Source organism: Henningerozyma blattae, chromosome 8 (assembly GCF_000315915.1).
Source record: "Henningerozyma blattae CBS 6284 chromosome 8, complete genome".
Taxonomy (NCBI): domain Eukaryota; kingdom Fungi; phylum Ascomycota; class Saccharomycetes; order Saccharomycetales; family Saccharomycetaceae; genus Henningerozyma; species Henningerozyma blattae.
Window position 1 is genome coordinate 802,516 of NC_020192.1, and position 18,883 is coordinate 821,398.

Below are 18,883 nucleotides of genomic sequence, written 5' to 3' on the forward strand. Positions count from 1 at the left end.
ACACGAATTCGTAATATAATGCAAATGCTAATATGATTTCTTAAAAATGAATATTTAGATTAGAAAATTAGATATACACAGCAAATAAATGGTATGTAATGATAGAAAAATCAGGAGAGCTGTCTATTAACACGATCAAATACTTGTAATAGTACATTTTTGGAGTTATTTGTTTTCATAAAATAACTTCTATATTTGCCAACGATATTATTAACCACATTATTCCTTGTTTGTTGGCCTTCACAAATTTTTTTTAGCTCTTCTTCCATTTCTCTTCTTTGGAAAGGTTTAGCAAATGAATCTTCCAAACCAATCGCTTCAAAACCATGAACTAGTGCGACACCCAATTTTGTTGGCTGTAAATAAGTTTCCTTCCCTGCTTTCTCACTTTTCACATAATTTCTTATTTGAATTTTTTCAATATGTTCAGCAATTGTAGCATCTGTACCAATACCATTTGCATCCATAAGCATGATAAGTTCACTTTCTGTCATTGGTTTTGGTGGTGAAGTCTTACCAGATTTCATTTCACTTTTCATAATAGTACATTCTTCATTCATCTCTAATCTTGGTAATTGCTTTGTAGTTTCCCATTTTGCCCAAGGATAAACATTCAAAAAATTTCTTTCTAGAACCACTAATCCATCTGCAAGAAACTTTTCATCTGCCCAATCCAACGTTAAAGAAGTACTTTGACCTTTTGCATCAGTAGAGCATGATGCTAAGAAATGTCTAGAAATATATTCATAAACTCTTCTTTCCACTGGTGTAATATTTGCAGTGGCACCTAATGAAATAACAGGATGAATAGGTGGATGTGCCTTATCATCATGAGTACCATTTCTTGGAAATTGATATTTATTTGGTGCATAAGGATCATCAGAAAGTAAACCTTCCGCATATTCTGCCCAAGGTGATCTACCTTGCTGGCCAATCTGTGCTTGATTCTCAACTAGGGCTCGTAGATCCATGACTTTAGGAAATATATCAGTTTCAGTTCTAGGATAAGATACAAACCCCTTTTGATACAGCTTCTCTGCAGCATCTAATGACTGTTTAGCATTTAGTTTCAAAAATTTTGCACAATTTTTTTGTAATTCCACTGTAGTAAGTGGTAATGGTCTATATTTAGAAGTTGGTTTGGATTTTAGATCTATAACTTTAGCTTTATTCCCTGCAATTTCAATGCATGATTCATAAAATGCTAGACAGCTTAATCTATCAAATAGGTTGCCTCTTTGCCATCTGAATACAGTAGGTGTATTTGCATCTTTATTTTCAATATGCAATTGGATGGTCCAGAATTCTTCTGATATGAAATTTCGTATTCTTTCAAATCTGTCTACCACAAACCCTAAAGTTGGGAATTGACATGTACCATATGATATAACAACTGAATCTTTTTTTTTGGAGTTGGTATTATTATTGTTATCGCTGCTACTTCTGCCAGATGTCGCACTTGGTCCCATAGCTGCTATTACTTTATTTCTCATAGTATCTGTTAATAGCCTTGTAAAAGTTACGCCTGCCCGAAGATCAATTTCTATTCTAGTCCCCACAGCGTTAACACTATTCATATCTAATCGTTGGGGATTTCTTGCTGCACTTAAGATATGCCTTCTTTCTAAATGTGAGAAAACTGCTCTAAACACTTGGGAATCAGTTAATCTGCGATTCCCTTTGAGAGCTTCTTGATAAATTTCCCACCCGATATATTCTCCCTCTCTATCACAATCTGTCCATATCATTAAATAATCAGCATATCGAGCTTCCCTTTTAATATTTTCAGTAATCTTTTTTTGATTTTTATCAAAAACATTGCTTAAAGGCGCGTCAAATAATTCTTCAATTTTACATTTCCCCCAACCATATCGTTCATTAGAAAAATCTATCCCAGTCAAATGGCCTGCCACACTGGTCATGGTCACTTGACAATCATTCCCATTAGCAAATGAAAAACCACTGTATTGGAAATCATAATTTTTCACATACATATAGCCAGAATCTCGTGAGCTGGACCTGCCACCCCCTAGGATATTTGCTACTGCCTTTGCAATGGAATTCTTTTCAGCAACACATAGAACCTTCATAACAGGGATTGCCCTCGTGGTGTTTTGCTTATGAATAAGATATATTGAAAAAATCCAGATTTCTTATATAATCATCAATTTGTTTACATAAATAAATCTTGATGTAACACGTAAAAATTCCATCCCATCGCTTTTTGAAAAAGTGTATTTTTTTAGAATCTTATATCGCGTGTTCGATTCTCTAGTTTGATAAAACAACTTTAAAAAAAATTGTTGTTTTTTGCTAAAATAAAATTAACTATCTGCAAGCAAAGTAGAGGGAACTATTATCAACTTATTGAACCAAGTTCGTCTAATGATATTTCATCCTGTATCTCTAGTCTTTAATACCCTTTTTTTCGTAGACATTTTTCCTATCAGAAATTCCGTTAAGTCGTTTTCCACGACTCGGATTTTTTCACCACAGAGATGAGGAAAAACGAAGATTTGTGAAATTTAATTTAATTGCCAAACTGGTGAATGGATAATTAATTAGAGTATCAAATTGTTCGATTAATTTACAATTTCCTACATTTATTTCTTTACTTAGTTACCATTCAAGGTTGTGTGTAATTCGATAACCTATTTTTGTTAACAAGATTTCTTATAGATTTACACACAATTCACTACAAGTTTATAAAAACTAATTCTTAATTTATCTCACTCTAGATTAATTATCATATTGTCTATTTGTTATTTTTTTTTTGTAAAAGCAAAAACAAAAATAAGAAGAGAGGTACCCTAAGAACTGTTCATGTTTTAGTTTTAAACAGATAGGTATATTAACTTATGTATAATTTCACTGTTTACTAATACTGAAAGATTAATTCACTAGACTATTACACTGCTTAGCACAGTAGAGAAGAATATAGAAAAACACAGACAAAGGAAAGCTAGAGAAAAGGAAGAAAGATCGCTAGTTCAGAAAAGAGAAAGAAAGATCATTGATACTCTTTTTCTGCTACTAATCCAATTCACTTTTCTTGAAACAGTTTTTCTTGCGTGCTCCACAATTTTGTTAATAAAACCAAAATCAAAACTATACTATTGTAAGGTATATACGAGCAATTAACTACAAACCTTTTTTTAAACTTTTTTTCCTTCTGTTTCTTATAAAAGAAAAGGAAATAATAAAATTAAAAGAATATATCTAATAAACACAACTTCTGCAAGACAGAATATCCCCTTACACAAATCATAATAAAAAAAAATTTTTCTTTACCCTCATCTATATTTTTAATTGATGAGCAATTTAGCGACTAATAGCCCTTCTGTCAATGAGAAATATGTCTGGGAAACAATTACAGGATTTCAAAAACAATTGCATGATCTACTGAAAAACAATCAATTAAGTGAAGATTTTACCTTATTAAATGGGTATCTTACTTTTGTTCAATCAAAATTGGAAAGGTTAGTTCAAAATTCAATTGATGAACAGCAATCTTGTTATTTGCAACCAACCTCAATTTCTTCAGACAACAATTTTAATGATAATGGCACGAACAATGAAACAAAAGATGCATCAATTACAATAAATGAAAAAATTGTCCCGTTAATTTTGGACATGCTTTGGGATAAGATTTATTATCCAATCTTTAAATGGTTTCAAGCTTGGAAAAGACATTTATCTCCAAAATCTTCTCAAGAACAACCCAAATATGTGGAATTTAGAAAAATGAATTCTAAATTTAATAAATTTTTTTCAATTGTTCATAAATTTTATTATTTAACCATTGAATTATTGAATTCAAAATATGATATGTCAACAGTTATTTCTAATAAAATAATAAAAGATTTAAATTTGCCCTTATTTAATGAATCTAAAAAATATTCCAAACCAACAAAATTAATTGAATTGAAGCAAGATAGTAAATTTACTGTTCTGGTTGTTGTTTCATTTCACAGATGTGTTTTATACCTTGGTTCGGCTCAAAGGTATAGAACAATGTCTGAAAAATTATTTGATAGATTTTCTGTTCAAGATTTCAAAAAAGCATTTAGATATTTGGATATTGCATCATTGTTACTACCATCAGTTGGTGAACCTCATTTACAAAAAAGTTTAATATATTTGAATACAAATAATTTCGGTTGTGCTACTTATGAATTTATCCGATGTTCATTATCAAGAATTCCAAATCAATCAGGTTTATCTATGTTTAAAACTATGATGTTTGATAAAAATAGTATTATACGTGAAAAATTTGATGAAATTTTAAAATCTACTCAAGTTTATGAAATTTCAGGTTCTAAAATTGTTAATAGAGAAATTATTGAATATTATTTCTTGGCATTATTTGGTTGTTATTTTGCTCCAACTTCGTGGACTAAGGAAAATAGTAATTTTGAAAAATTATATAATGATATGAATTTAAAATATTTGAAACGAATTTATTATGAAAGGATGAGTACACGTTATATCAAGAATATTCAATTAATCTTTAAAAATCTAATAATATTGATTGGCGGTTATCAATTATTAATTAATGAACAAAATAAAAAAATAACAACGTTAAATGATTTAACTAATCAATTGATTAATTATTTGAATTTCACTTTTGAATTTATTTCTAATTTAATTGAAAATGTAATTAAGCCTGCATGGTGTAAAGATATCGAAAATTGGGAATATTTGGCTATAATACGTATAATTGAATGTTGGATTAAATCAAATAAAATTATTCTTTTATTTTCACATCGTAATACTAAATTTTGTAAAAGTTTAGGAATCTTCTTAAATGAAATCTGGAAGAGTGAAAAATTGAATTTTGAAACTTTTTCTAAACATCGACCAAAGAGAAATTATTATTTCGAAGAAGATGTTATATTAAAGGAATTTTCATGTATTAATAATGTATTAACCGATTTCAATGATAATGAAATATTTTCTACAATTAATAAATCTGATCGATTGATTGGCAATATCAATAAAGAAGAAAAATTAACAATTCAACAAGAAAATCAATTAAGATTAGAAGCTATTGTCTCCTCAGGCTATAAATTTTTAAATAATAATTCATATGGTGTTGAATGGAATAATGATAAACATATTTATGAATTTAAAAATTGTAAAATTGAAATTAATAATAATAATATTACTAATAATTATATTAAGATGAAATCAACTAATAATAATGAAACAATTTTTTCAAAGAAAAATAATGGATTCTCCAAAAGATCTAATGGAGAAAAATTAATTGCAGTAACAGAATTAGAAAATAAATTACAGCAGATTCGAAATCCCAAGAAATCACCTTCCACTTCATCAGCTCCAACCACTGCTTCATCGTTTATGAATAGAAGAAGTACTGAACCTTGGGGGTATAGTGGTTCATCTGTTCCCATGGCGCCAGAATCATTTACTATTAGACCAAGTTCTGCATTGACAAGTAAGAAAGATGATAATGTACAAGAAGATGTACAAATGGATGAAAATGAAGTTGATACGAGTGATAAACTAGAAATTAATGATGAAGATAACGAAATAGACGATGAAAAGGAAACAAGTAATCAAAAATGTGAAACAGAACAGGCACAATTGAATCAAGATATCGCTAATGATGAGAAATTATCTAAATATATTAATAGTGTATTACAAGATGATGAAGATTCTGATGAAGAAGTGTTGAGCTTCTTACAACCACAAGTCCAACAAACTTGTATGTCATATAACAATATAAGCGTTTCATCATCCTTACCTTATCAACCGATTTATTCTCGTAATTCTACACCTAACAAATCTCCTCAAACATCGACACAAATTAACATAAGAAGTAGTAGTACAAATAATACAAACACTGAATCATCATTTCCATTTAGTATGCAATTCCCATCTCGTTCAAATACTACTACTACTGGTTCTCCCTACATTGCATCTACCAATATAAACACTGTCGCATCTGCTACTACGACTGCAAACACAACCGCTTCTACTTCTGCTTCTACTTCTACAACACAAACACATGAAGAGAGTAATAATACTGATAAATCGAATCTAAGTAGTAGTAGTAGTAGTTTTCAAATCCCATTCCAACAAATCCCAAATACATCCTCTGGTACGTATTCCAACATGAATATGAACATGACTATGTCTCCCATGGGTATACCCATGCCCATGCCATTGACAACAAATGGCATAACAACCAATCCGGAAACGATGTACCCAAATGTATCACAAGGAATCACCACCAGTTGGTCTGATAACTTCTTCCAAGACGCAAATAGGCCGTATCCTCCCCCTCCACCTCAATCAATATATCCTCCTTTCACCAACAACTCAATGAACATGGCCATGCAGAATATGGTGCCTTCACCCAACAGAACTACTTCTAATACAAGCACAACTACAACCTCAAACGCAAATGCAAATGCAAACACAAATACCAGTTTCATGAACATGAACATCCGTATGGGCATGGGCATGGGCATGAACATGAACATGCAAGGTCAAATGCCTCGTCCTCCTCCCCCACAGGGCCCACTGTTCTAGTTTCACTCCCTTCCTCTGTATCTGTATAACTATCTATATACTATGTACGTCTCTAGTCGTGTACCTCACTGACACCCTTCTAGCATGTAAATGGTAAGATGGTTTGACCTGTAATACTAATTAACTGGTTAGCTAAGCTTCTTAATTTATCAAACATCACGTGCCCATTCTTTATATATTTCTTGGGTGTCTTAATATTTTTTTTCAGCCGGCCGCTTACTTATTCTGTCTGGGGTAAACAACCAGCACGAGTAAACAGCTGTTTGTGTCGGGTCACGTTGCACGATGTGTCCGTGAGAGAAGCGAGCGATTTAAAAATGACCAAGAAACTAAGAGCTAAGGATTTGCATGACGTTGTTGACAATATACAAAAAGATCACCAAGCATATAATAAGCGTGCACTGGACTAAGCATAGCAACTAGGGCGCTAGCCAGGATAATAAACCAGCACCACCACCACCTTTTGAAACACTCCGAACCACCATTTACTCGTCGAATTGGGCCTCGTCGAATCGTGTTGAGACTACAAGCAAGATAGAGAGTATCTGGGTAGTGAATACCGTCTCTCTCGACCCATCTTCATCTGCTACTATCACACATTGTATCCAGCATCCACTGTCGTTAAAGTCAGGACTGGTTGTGTATTGGCATTTTATCATCTAGAGCATCATCCTCAACAAGCAGAAAATCAATTTCCAGTATACTTGTAGGCAAGACTTATCATCTTCACGGAAAAATATTATATTCAGCAAAAACAAGGAGTTCTAGGATTCCGATTTGAATAACAAAAGAAGGATCATTACTCGGTCACTCTTAGTGTTGAGACATCTCTAAATGGTACTCACATCACCTACGACACATAGCAATAACACGTTTCTTCTCGATGTATCTATGGCAAGACCGTCTGTTTCCAATAACTCTTCTGGTATCAATAATATAAGCATGACCCAGCACCAGCATCAACATCAACATTCTAGAAATTTACAGCCATTCCCCTCCAATAATACAACATTTAACGGTGGTGATCATTCAAGGTCCAATTCAGAATCTATGTTAGAAAGTTTGAAATTATCCAACCATGAAACTTCACCTCCTTCTACTCCAACCTCTATTGAAGAATCTACGCCGAAAAAGAAGCATTCCATTTCAACAGATAACACTTCTATAGCAAATTCGGCTCATAATACATCAAGTAATGTCATGTCATCCAAGAGAAACAATTTATCAAACGCGTCAAGTATACATAATATTCAAATCAGTAATAATATTAATAATAACAGTATAACAAGTCGGTCTTCCACACCATTTTTCGATGCATTGGATGAACCACTGGGAAATTTGAAATTGATGAACGGTTCTGCCACAACTACCACTGCAACTACTTCAGATATTTTTTATTCTCTAAATGGTAGTACTCATAGTTTGTCACATAATAATAATAATAATAATGGTAATAGTAATAATAATAACTCAGGCTCTCTTCCGAGAGGGTCTCTTGATCCGATATTTATTAATAAACAAAAACAATTACAAATACAAAAGCAAATACAGATACAACAATCACAATTGCTGTCACAGTCGCAATCTCAGCCGCAATTACAGCCACAACCCCAACCCCAACTGCAGCGCTCTCCTCCTCTTCAACTCCAGTCACACTCACAACATCGTCATATTGAAGATTTCAAATATCCAATAACTGATTATGATTATGATAATGATAATAATAATAATGATAATAGCACTACGATGAATGAGCATATAATATCTCAAAATAATATCCATGACAACGAATATTCGCCATATATATCTCCAATTAAAGAAATATCTGTTTCTCCAATACATTCCACATATTCAAATATTTCTGTATTAGATGAACTGGATAGAATAAGTAAAAAACATTCACCAACATTTATAAATCCAGATGCAGACATTCATAAAGATAGCCGTAGCATATCATCAAGTTTACATTTAAATTATGATGATGATCATTTTAGTTTAAATGGATCCATTAATACTAGTAATAATTCAATTTCGCATCCTATACCGCATAATAATACGCCTACTACACCTAATAACAATTCGCATACACATACTATAAATAATGACAAAACTATACATCAAAAATATTATGCTCATATTCACCAATCACCCTCAAAGATACAATCCACTATAAATAAAAAGAATGATAATAATTCATATAATAATGACAATAAAAACATTAATATTAACAATAGAAATATTAATATTAGTAATAATAATAATAATTTGAATTGTGATAATATAAACATGGATTATGATAATGTAAACACCATTTGTGATGATTCAAATGTTAATTATGATAATTCCAACATTAATTATAATAATGATACAATTAACGATAGTACTCTCCCCACTGACAACACCAGTTTACTTGAAATAACAGCACTACCTACAGAGAATCAACCTCATCAATTATATAATACAAATTCAATCTCACAAACAAATACAAAGGAAAGAAGACAAACAATTAGTTCCACTGATCATTCAATACATACTGTTGGCACCACAAGAGATATTCGTAGTGGTTCTAATGGTAGTACTGTTGGAAGTGGGGCTGGTGTTGGTAGCTTTATTCTTGACAATAATAGTCTAATAAAAACTGGTTCTTATTTACAAACTTCAAATGATGATAAAATTTTATTGAATAGAAGAGTGTTAAGATTATCTAAAACTAATAATTTGAATAATTTAAGAAGAAAAAGAAGAGATACTCAAGATTCTACCATTTCTAATATTCCATTCCATGCATCAAAACATTCTCAAATTATGCCATTAGATATACCATTTACTAATGCTCAACGATCTACTGATGAACTTCCTCTTGCAATTTCCAATACAAGTATTCATGACATTACAAATATCAGAAATGATGATGAGCTTAATGTTGTTACAACTACCAATAATAACAATAATAATGCTACAACTAATTTATCAAGCATTGATAGAAGAAGAACAACGAATTTATCGATGCTTTCTCTACCAATATCAAGATTAACAGTAGTCACATCAAATAATAATCAAGACAAAGCTCAGCGTCCAAGTATGAGAAGTGGTCATTATCAATCAGCTTCAACTAATTCATTACCTCCAAGTATGATAAGAAAAACAAAAATTAAAAATAAAAATGATGGTGGAGCAAAAAGGTCCGAATCTGCCACTGCTGAAATTAAAAAAATGAGAGAATCTTTAGTTCTTAAAAGAGAATTGAAAAAAAGTAAAAGAAAATCATTTCTAATAGATGATGATCGTGTCTTAATTGGGAATAGAGTTAGTGAAGGCCATGTCAATTTTATCATTGCATATAATATGCTGACAGGGATCAGAGTAGCTGTCTCGAGATGTTCTGGAATAATGAAACCTTTATGCCAAGAAGATTTTACTTATACTAAAAAATTAGCATTTGATTATCATGGTAATGAATTAACTCCTTCTTCTCAATATGCTTTTAAATTTAAAGATTATTGTCCTGAGGTCTTTAGAGAAATTAGATCCTTATTTGGTCTTGATCCTGCTGATTATTTAGTTTCCTTAACTTCTAAATATATTTTAAGTGAATTAAATTCTCCAGGTAAAAGTGGTTCATTTTTTTATTATTCAAGAGATTATCGTTATATTATAAAGACAATTCATCATGCAGAACATATTCATTTAAGAAGGCATTTGAAAGAATATTATTTACATATTAAAAATAATCCAAACACTTTAGTTTGTCAATTTTATGGGTTACATCGTGTGAAGATGCCAATATCTTTTCAAAATAAAGTCAAGCATCGAAAGATTTATTTCATTGTCATGAATAACTTGTTCCCACCTCATTTAGAAATTGATCGGACTTTTGATTTAAAGGGGTCAACATGGAAAAGATTTACACCAGTTGACGTTAAAAGATTGAATAAAGATCCTAATTATAGACCTATTATGAAAGATTTAAACTGGATTGATTTAGATGGTCAAATTCAATTTGGACCAGAAAAAAAGAAAAAATTCTTAAAACAATTGAAGAAAGATGTAGAATTAATGGCTAAATTGAATACAATGGATTATTCCTTATTATTAGGTATCCATCATATTAAAAGAAAGACTCCACATATTGATGCTGATGGTCATATAATAGATTCAGAGGATTTTGATGAATTTGGTAATGAAATGACACATACTTCAGGTCTTATTAGACCGCATTATTTTAAATCTTATGAAGGTGGGATTAGAGGGTCTGATGAAAATGATAAAGATATTGATGTCATCTATTACATGGGAATTATTGATTGTTTAACTAACTACTCTTTTGTTAAGAAATTAGAAACATTTTGGAGAAGTTTAAGGCATGATTTGAAAATAGTTAGTGCTGTTCCACCGGGAGATTACGCTGGAAGATTTTATGAATTTATCGAAGATTCGGTGGATCCATTACCACCAAAAAAATTTAAAGACGATCCAAATAAAAAACGTTATAAAGATTGATCATAGTAATTTTTATATCGTTTACATAAGGAAATTGTTTATGTAACTATATTAACTTATATAATCATTTATAATTAATTAATTTATTGATTATCATTTCAAATGCCTTTAATGTAAGGCAAATATATTCACGGTACTGAAAATGTGAATATTTAGCAATTAGTATAATGTTTATATTTTAATACCATTCTTAGTATATTAGAGTAGATTTATTTTTGAAATTTTAAGAATTGTTTCAATTTATATATTTTAAAATCTTGAAAGCATCTAAAAAATATTTAATTTTATTCAAGTTAAATGGATTAAAGAATTTTTCTTTTTGAGAGTATTAAATTTTCCAATTAATAATCTCCATTTTTTTTTCATCGTAATATTCCCCCAGTACCTTCATATAAGTAAAAAAATACCAACGTTCAAACAATATTTAAAAAAAATAAGATTAAGAATACTTTAAATCACCCATTAAAAATAATTACATAATTATTTAGGCATTTCAAAATAAAAAATTTATAGAAAAATAGTTATTGTTTGAACAATTGACCTGAAATTACTCATTTAATGTTTTTTATTAACATATTTAACACCATTTATAGTACTCTCCTTTTACCATTACTTTCGAAAATGCTCGTGTAGCTCAGTGGTTAGAGCTTCGTGCTTATAGGGGTTTTCAGATTACCTGAAACAACTGTACAAATTTGAGGAGTCATATCTTCAGGTTAAGCAACGCGACCGTCGAGGGTTCAAACCCCTCCTCGAGCACTTTCATTTTTGAAAATTTCGTGTAGTCACGTGACTAATTTTCATGACACTTTGTAATATAGGAATTTGGAAAAAAAATAATCGCTATTAATGCTGGAAAAATCGATGGGATTGAAAAAAAAATTAGATTTTAGATTTAAGATTAAATATTAAAATATTTTATAGATTTGGATTATAGAAATACAATTGTACATTTGTTAATTGAATTTTCATTATAGACAGGTCTTGGTTAATGGGAAAAAACTAGAAGGGTAGGACTTAACAAACACAAAAGGAATATATATTTATATTTATAGATAAACTTATTTTACACAAGACTGTTGTTATAAAAAATGGCTGCCAAGAAGGGAAAACAAAATAATAACGACAATTCCAGTGGTGGAAAACAAAAGGGGGGTTCCCAAAACTCTAAAAAGGGTGAAATGGTCCCAGAAGATCGTTTACAAGCTGTTGTTTTAACTGATTGTTTCCAAGACCGCTTCATGCCATTGACAGCCACTACTCCAAGATGTCTATTACCCTTTGGTAATGTTCCATTAATTGAATATACTTTGGAATTCTTAGCCAAATCAGGTGTCAATGATGTTTATATTATGTGTTCTGCTCATGCAGAACAAGTCTCAACATATATTGAAAACTCCAAATGGAATTTACCTTGGTCCCCATTTAAAATACAAACTATTATGTCTCCAGAAGCACGTTCTGTGGGTGATGTTATGAGAGATTTAGATAATAGAGGTATTATCACAGACGACTTTGTTTTAGTTAGTGGTGATTTAATAACCAACGTTGAATTTGATAAACTATTAGAATTCCATAAATTTAAACATACCCAAGATAAAGATCATATTATGACCATGTGTTTAAGTAAAGCTGGTCAATATTATAAAAAAAGATCTATTGAACCTGCTACTTTTATTTTGGATAAATCTAATGATAGATGTATTTATTATCAAGATATTCCATTGCAATCTGCGAAATCAAAAACATCAGTTTCCATTGATCCTGAATTATTAGAAAATGTTGATGAATTTGTCTTAAGAAATGATTTAATTGATTGTCGTATTGATATCTGTTCTCCTCAAGTTCCACCACTTTTCCAAGATAACTTTGATTATCAAACCTTAAGATCTGATTTTGTTAAAGGTGTCATTTCAAATGATCTATTGGGTAAATCAGTTTATGCATACATAACCAATGAATATGCTATGAGAATTGATGGATGGTATTCATATGATTTTGTCTCACAAGATTATTTGGGTAGATGGGTTTTCCCCTCTGTTATTGAATCCAATTTATTGGAAGATCAAACTTATACTCATGAATCTTCTCATATTTACAAAGAAAAAGATGTGGTCTTAGCACAATCTTGTAAGATTGGGAAATGTACTGCCATTGGTTCCAAAACAACCATTGGTGAAGGTACAACAATTAGAAATTGTGTCATTGGCAGAAATTGTAAAGTGGGCAACAATATTTCTATTGAAAACAGTTATATCTGGGAAAACGCAGTTATTGAAGATAATTGTAAAATTAACCATTGTATAGTGGCCACAAATGTTAAAATTGGTAATAATGTTACTATCAATGATGGTTCTATTATTGGATTTAATGTTGTTATTGATGATAATATGGAAATTCCCAAAGATTCTAAAATTTCATCAACTCCAATTAATAAAAATAATTTGTTTGATAGTGTGTTATCTGATGATGATAATTCAGCTTCAGAAGAAGATGAAGATGAAAATGCTAACGGAAAATTAGCTATTAATTTGGTTGGTGCAAAAGGTATTGGTTATATATATGAAAGTGAACTTTCTGATAATGATGTCGATGAATATGGATCAGATGATGGCAAAATCATTAATAGTTTATCAAATAAATTTGAAGATATTTATTTGAGTGACACATCAATCTCATCTACTACTAAGAAAACTAAAAAGAAGAGATCAGCATCAATTAGTAGTGTTTATACAGATAGAGAAGAAATTGGTACCGATTCAGAAGATGAGGAAGAAGATTTCGAAAAAGAAGGTTTTGCTACAGTAGAAAGAGCTATTGAAAATAATCATGACTTAGATACTGCATTATTAGAATTGAATACTCTAAGAATGAGTATGAATGTCACATATCATGAAGTTAGAACAGCCACTATTTCTGCTTTGCTATCTAGAGTTTATCATTTCATTGCTACTCAAACTTTGGGTCCAAAAGATGCTTCATTAAAAGTGTTTAATCAATGGGGGTTATTATTTAAGAGACAATGTTTTGAAGATGCAGATTTCATTGATTTGATGAATATCTTGATGACTAAAACACTGGACCAAAAATTCGAAAAACCAGATTTAATATTATTTACAATTTTAAACAACTTATATGATAATGATCTATTAGAGGAAGATGTCATTTATAAATGGTGGGATACGGTTTCTAAAGATTCTAAATACGACGAAGTTAAGAAATTGACCTCCAAATGGGTTGAATGGTTGAGAAATGCGGATGAAGAAACCTCATCAGAAGAAGATGATGATGAGGAAGGTGATTAACTGTCTTTTTAAAAAAATTGTACATTTGATATCCCCCCCACTCTCTTTGAGCCTCAACTTTTTATTATATTTTTCTTTATATTTCTATTTTTATCTTTTCCTTTTTGCATTCCTCATCTCCTTGAGACAAACCTCAGTTTTGTAATTTAATTTCATTATAATAATTTGACTTTTTCTTACCATATTTTGTATCTAATGTACATAACTAACTACCAATCTGTCATCATATAAAATGATATAATCATTGAATGCTTATTTCGTAAAGTTATTAATGTCATTCCTGATATAAGGCACAAGTTACCCTCCTTTTGTCGACTGTTTTTCGATTTGAAACGGATTTTTGCCAATCCAGAAAACAAAGAAAGGCTGAAATTTATTAACAAAACAGCCCTTTTTAAAACTTAAAATCCCCATTGTTAATGGATATAATTAAGAATTAGAAATAATTATACCAATAAATTTGTGAATCGTTATTTTATTAATTAGTTTATTTTGTCATACTTCCAATTTACTTTTGTAAAAGAATTTAACTTAGAAACAGTTAAAAATTGATTGAATTTGAAAGCTGACTAATAATTGCTCGACACGAAAATTAAAACAACCAAATTTTTACTAAAAAGATAGTTAACCAATTCAATCCTATTAAGTAGTATTTGAAAAGAACAATAAAGCTATAATTAAGTATCAATTAGTCGAGTTTTTTTTATCTATAAGTTTAAAGTTTATCAATTTAATTATACTGAAACCATAATATTTTAATATTCAAAAAAAATAAAAATAAAAAATATGCAAACTCTAAAATGTGTTGTCGTAGGGGATGGTGCTGTCGGTAAGACCTGTCTTTTGATCTCATATACGACGAACCAATTTCCTGCAGATTACGTCCCAACTGTGTTTGATAACTACGCTGTTACTGTTATGATTGGTGACGAACCATACACTTTAGGATTATTCGATACAGCTGGTCAAGAAGATTATGATCGTTTAAGACCTTTGTCCTATCCATCCACAGATGTGTTTTTGGTATGTTTTAGTGTCATATCACCACCATCATTTGAAAATGTTAAAGAGAAATGGTTACCTGAAGTACGTCATCATTGTCCTGGGGTCCCTTGTTTAATTGTTGGTACACAAATTGATTTAAGAAATGATAAAGTTATTTTACAAAAATTACAAAAGCAAAGATTACGTCTGATTACAAGAGAACAGGGTGCTCAATTAGCCAGAGATGTCAGAGCTGTTAAATATGTTGAATGTTCTGCATTAACCCAGTCTGGTTTGAAAAATGTTTTTGATGAAGCCATTGTAGCTGCTTTAGAGCCACCAGTTGTAAAGAAAACTAAAAAGTTGTGTACCATTTTATAAGTCATTTCACTCCCTCACAATACAATACCTTGCACAGTTTCTGTGACAAAAATGTCTCTTCTTCAAGAGAATATAAAGACGTGACAGTTCCCACTCAGTTGTCTGCCTGCTTTTTGACTTTCCATTTTAGCATTGTGTGTTATTTCAAAATAATAATAACAACATCCTTACTCTCATTCTGTAATCTACCTGTTTTATTTGGGAAAACTCAAAGGAAAACAAATTTAAACAAGAAAAAAATAAAAGACATACCTACTACCCAGAACCACTTCTAATTACCATAAACCAACTATACAAGAGTATTGCTCTATATAATAAACTTATTGCATTACATTTCCTGTGACAAATCCTTCTTCTACCGCTAGCAATATTACCACAACAATTACAACTATAGCTTATTCTTACTATTATTACATAATATAATTAATACGCCTCCTTTACCGTCATCTTATTTCCCCCTAACATTCGTATACTTTATTTTTGTTTTATTCACTTAATATTTTCCTCTTTTTTTTTAATATTATTTTCCTGTCTTATTTTTGTCTCCTTATATAGTAGACTTTGCTGGTCGACGTTTTAATTTAGTTTTATTTATTAATATTTATTTTGCTATGTGGCAATTTAATTCATTATCACTTTGTAATATATTTTCTTATAATGGATCACATAGTTGAATATTCCATTATTTTCCTTAATAGTCAGTTATACTTTAGTGTATTCTGAACTTTTCTCTCTTGATAGATGATTAATAATATCTAGAGAAAATGATGTTTGAATGGGCTATACGGTTAATACATTTCAAGGCACTTCAAGAAAACTATCCATTTTATAAGGTTCTATCAAAAGTCGAAAAAAATCAGTATATAATAAAAAAACTTGAAAATATATGCTATAGGGATAGTAATTATCAAAAAAGTATAAATATTCATGACTAGAATTGGTATTTTAATCAAGGAGTACAGTTACAACACTGGGAATATAACTACGTGCCAACTATCCTAAAAAAAAATATAAAATATTGAAGTTTCGAATTATATACTAGTTAAACGTTTTCTTTTATCCCAATAAGGTAATTAAGTAGAATCAATATATTTAGTATTACCAGTAGTTTCTAAATATATATCTCTAGTTTAATTCACCTTTAATATTTTTTACTTCAAAAAATATAAACAAGTCGCCAAATTTATTTACCCAAAAAAAAATCCTCAAAACAAGGTTACATTAATTATATGATAATAAATCAATTTTTAAAAAAGTTATCGTTTATAATCGATTGCTTATCTTTATTTTTAATTTTATTTTTCATTTTTTACATTGTTTCAGCCATTTGTGTCACTCAGAATGTCATGCCGCACGGTACTATTTTGTGACACATTGTTTATGAAAAATCAAGATAAACGTTGTGTGAAACTTCAAAATAATAGTTGTTTAGTGAAATTCAGATTTTTTTAGGAAAAATAAAGCTTAAATCTAAAATATCCTTTGGAAGTCAATATAATAAATTAGAGAGATATTTTACATAATTGTAAATTACTAGGAGATCTTCAATTCAAAGGCTTCGTGAACTATTTACCATTCCATAGAACAAGAAACTTTCCTACCAAGAATATTATTTTCCAGTGAAATAAGGATTTAACGCGTCAAGATCAAAGTTTCACATTCTGCATTTTAATAACAATTATCAAATTATAGGAATATTAAGTTGATAAAGCTGTTTATTAATATATATAGGCCTATTTCATTGATCTCGAAAGCTTATACGGTTTTATAGAATCATTATTGCCATGGCTTTAATTTCATATCGTCTGAGGAAAAACCCAATTATCTTGGTTGTATTTCCAATAATTTCCATTTTTTTCTTTTATATTCTTTTCTTTAGAGATGAACAATCAGTTTTAGGTCTAACAGGAGGTTCAATTGTAAATTATAAATGGGCTCATGAATTAGAGAATACTTTTTATTTCCCTTTTACAAGTAAATATAAGATGCCAAAATATTCTTATAAAAAAAAGACTAATTGGTTATTCAATCGTCATGTGGAAGATATAATTCCAGAAAATCATATTGCTCATTATGATTTGAATAAATTACATTCTACTTCTGATGCTGCAGTTAATAAAGAACAAGTTTTAATTCTAACACCAATGCAAACTTTCCATGACGAATTTTGGCAAAACTTGTTACAATTGACTTACCCAAGAGAATTAATTGAATTAGGGTTTATATTACCTAGATCTGATTCGGGTGATGCAGCTTTGAAAGCTTTAGAGGCTGCTGTTAAAAAAGTACAAACTGACAAGAAGAATCAAAGATTCTCCAAGATTACAATCTTAAGACAAGATTCTCAAGGGTTTGGACAATTAATGGAAAAGGAAAGACATGCCCTTCACGTTCAAAAGGAAAGACGTGCAGCCATGGCTTTAGCAAGAAATGAATTATTATTTTCTACTATTGGTCCACATACTTCTTGGGTACTTTGGTTAGATGCTGATATTGTAGAAACTCCACCAACTGTTATCCAAGATATGACAGCACATGATAAAGCTGTATTAGCTGCTAATGTTTATCAAAGATATTTTGATGAAGAAAAGAAAGAAAAAAGTATTAGAGCTTATGATTTTAATAACTGGCAAGAAAGTGATACAGGTTTACAAATCGCTGCCGGTATGAATGATGATGAAATTATTGTGGAAGGTTATAGTGAAATAGCAACCTATAGACCTTTAATGGCACACTTCTACGATCCAACTGCCTCAGTTAATAGCGAAATGATGTTGGATGGTGTTGGTGGTGGTTGTACATTAGTTAAGGCCGACGTTCATAGAGACGGTGCAATGTTCCCAAATTTCCCATTTTATCATTTAATTGAAACAGAAGGTTTCGCAAAGATGGCAAAGAGATTAAATTATGAAGTATTTGGTTTACCAAATTATTTAGTTTATCATATGGAAGAATTCAATAATTGAAGATAAATTTTATTGGAATAATTAACTTTAACAAATTACAAATTCAATCAAACATTGGATCGTTTCATTTGTTTATCATAATTATAAATAGTTTTATAACTATCGTTATAATTATATGTATAATAATAGTAATAATATACCAAATATTTATTTTAAATATAAACATTATATGATGTACTGAATATATTT

At 30.2% G+C, this 18,883-nt stretch overlaps 6 protein-coding genes and 1 non-coding gene across 7 annotated transcripts; 6 read left to right on the top strand and 1 right to left on the bottom strand.

Annotated features, from left to right (window-relative positions):
- Positions 1-110: 110 nt before the first annotated feature.
- TOP3 (DNA topoisomerase 3) lies at positions 111-2,090 on the bottom strand (the record flags this gene model as incomplete). The annotated part of the gene is made up of 1 exon (XM_004182081.1): positions 111-2,090. The coding sequence occupies one exon, from the start codon at positions 2,088-2,090 to the stop codon at positions 111-113; it is 1,980 nt and encodes a 659-aa protein (XP_004182129.1).
- Positions 2,091-3,312: 1,222 nt separating this feature from the next.
- Positions 3,313-6,558, top strand: TBLA0H03300 (uncharacterized protein; the record flags this gene model as incomplete). The annotated part of the gene is made up of 1 exon (XM_004182082.1): positions 3,313-6,558. One exon carries the CDS (start codon positions 3,313-3,315, stop codon positions 6,556-6,558), a length of 3,246 nt encoding a protein of 1,081 aa, XP_004182130.1.
- Positions 6,559-7,392: 834 nt separating this feature from the next.
- MSS4 (1-phosphatidylinositol-4-phosphate 5-kinase) lies at positions 7,393-11,058 on the top strand (the record flags this gene model as incomplete). The annotated part of the gene is made up of 1 exon (XM_004182083.1): positions 7,393-11,058. One exon carries the CDS (start codon positions 7,393-7,395, stop codon positions 11,056-11,058), a length of 3,666 nt encoding a protein of 1,221 aa, XP_004182131.1.
- A 623-nt stretch (positions 11,059-11,681) lies between these two features.
- On the top strand, positions 11,682-11,817 carry TBLA0Htrna18I. The gene is made up of 2 exons: positions 11,682-11,719; positions 11,781-11,817. It is a non-coding gene; the product is annotated as a tRNA-Ile (tRNA).
- A 332-nt stretch (positions 11,818-12,149) lies between these two features.
- GCD6 (translation initiation factor eIF2B catalytic subunit epsilon) lies at positions 12,150-14,363 on the top strand (the record flags this gene model as incomplete). Its single annotated transcript, XM_004182084.1, has 1 exon — positions 12,150-14,363. One exon carries the CDS (start codon positions 12,150-12,152, stop codon positions 14,361-14,363), a length of 2,214 nt encoding a protein of 737 aa, XP_004182132.1.
- A 786-nt stretch (positions 14,364-15,149) lies between these two features.
- TBLA0H03330 (cell division control 42 family protein) lies at positions 15,150-15,728 on the top strand (the record flags this gene model as incomplete). The annotated part of the gene is made up of 1 exon (XM_004182085.1): positions 15,150-15,728. One exon carries the CDS (start codon positions 15,150-15,152, stop codon positions 15,726-15,728), a length of 579 nt encoding a protein of 192 aa, XP_004182133.1.
- Positions 15,729-17,512: 1,784 nt separating this feature from the next.
- On the top strand, positions 17,513-18,694 carry MNN9 (mannosyltransferase complex subunit MNN9; the record flags this gene model as incomplete). Its single annotated transcript, XM_004182086.1, has 1 exon — positions 17,513-18,694. The coding sequence occupies one exon, from the start codon at positions 17,513-17,515 to the stop codon at positions 18,692-18,694; it is 1,182 nt and encodes a 393-aa protein (XP_004182134.1).
- Between the last annotated feature and the right edge of the window lie 189 nt (positions 18,695-18,883).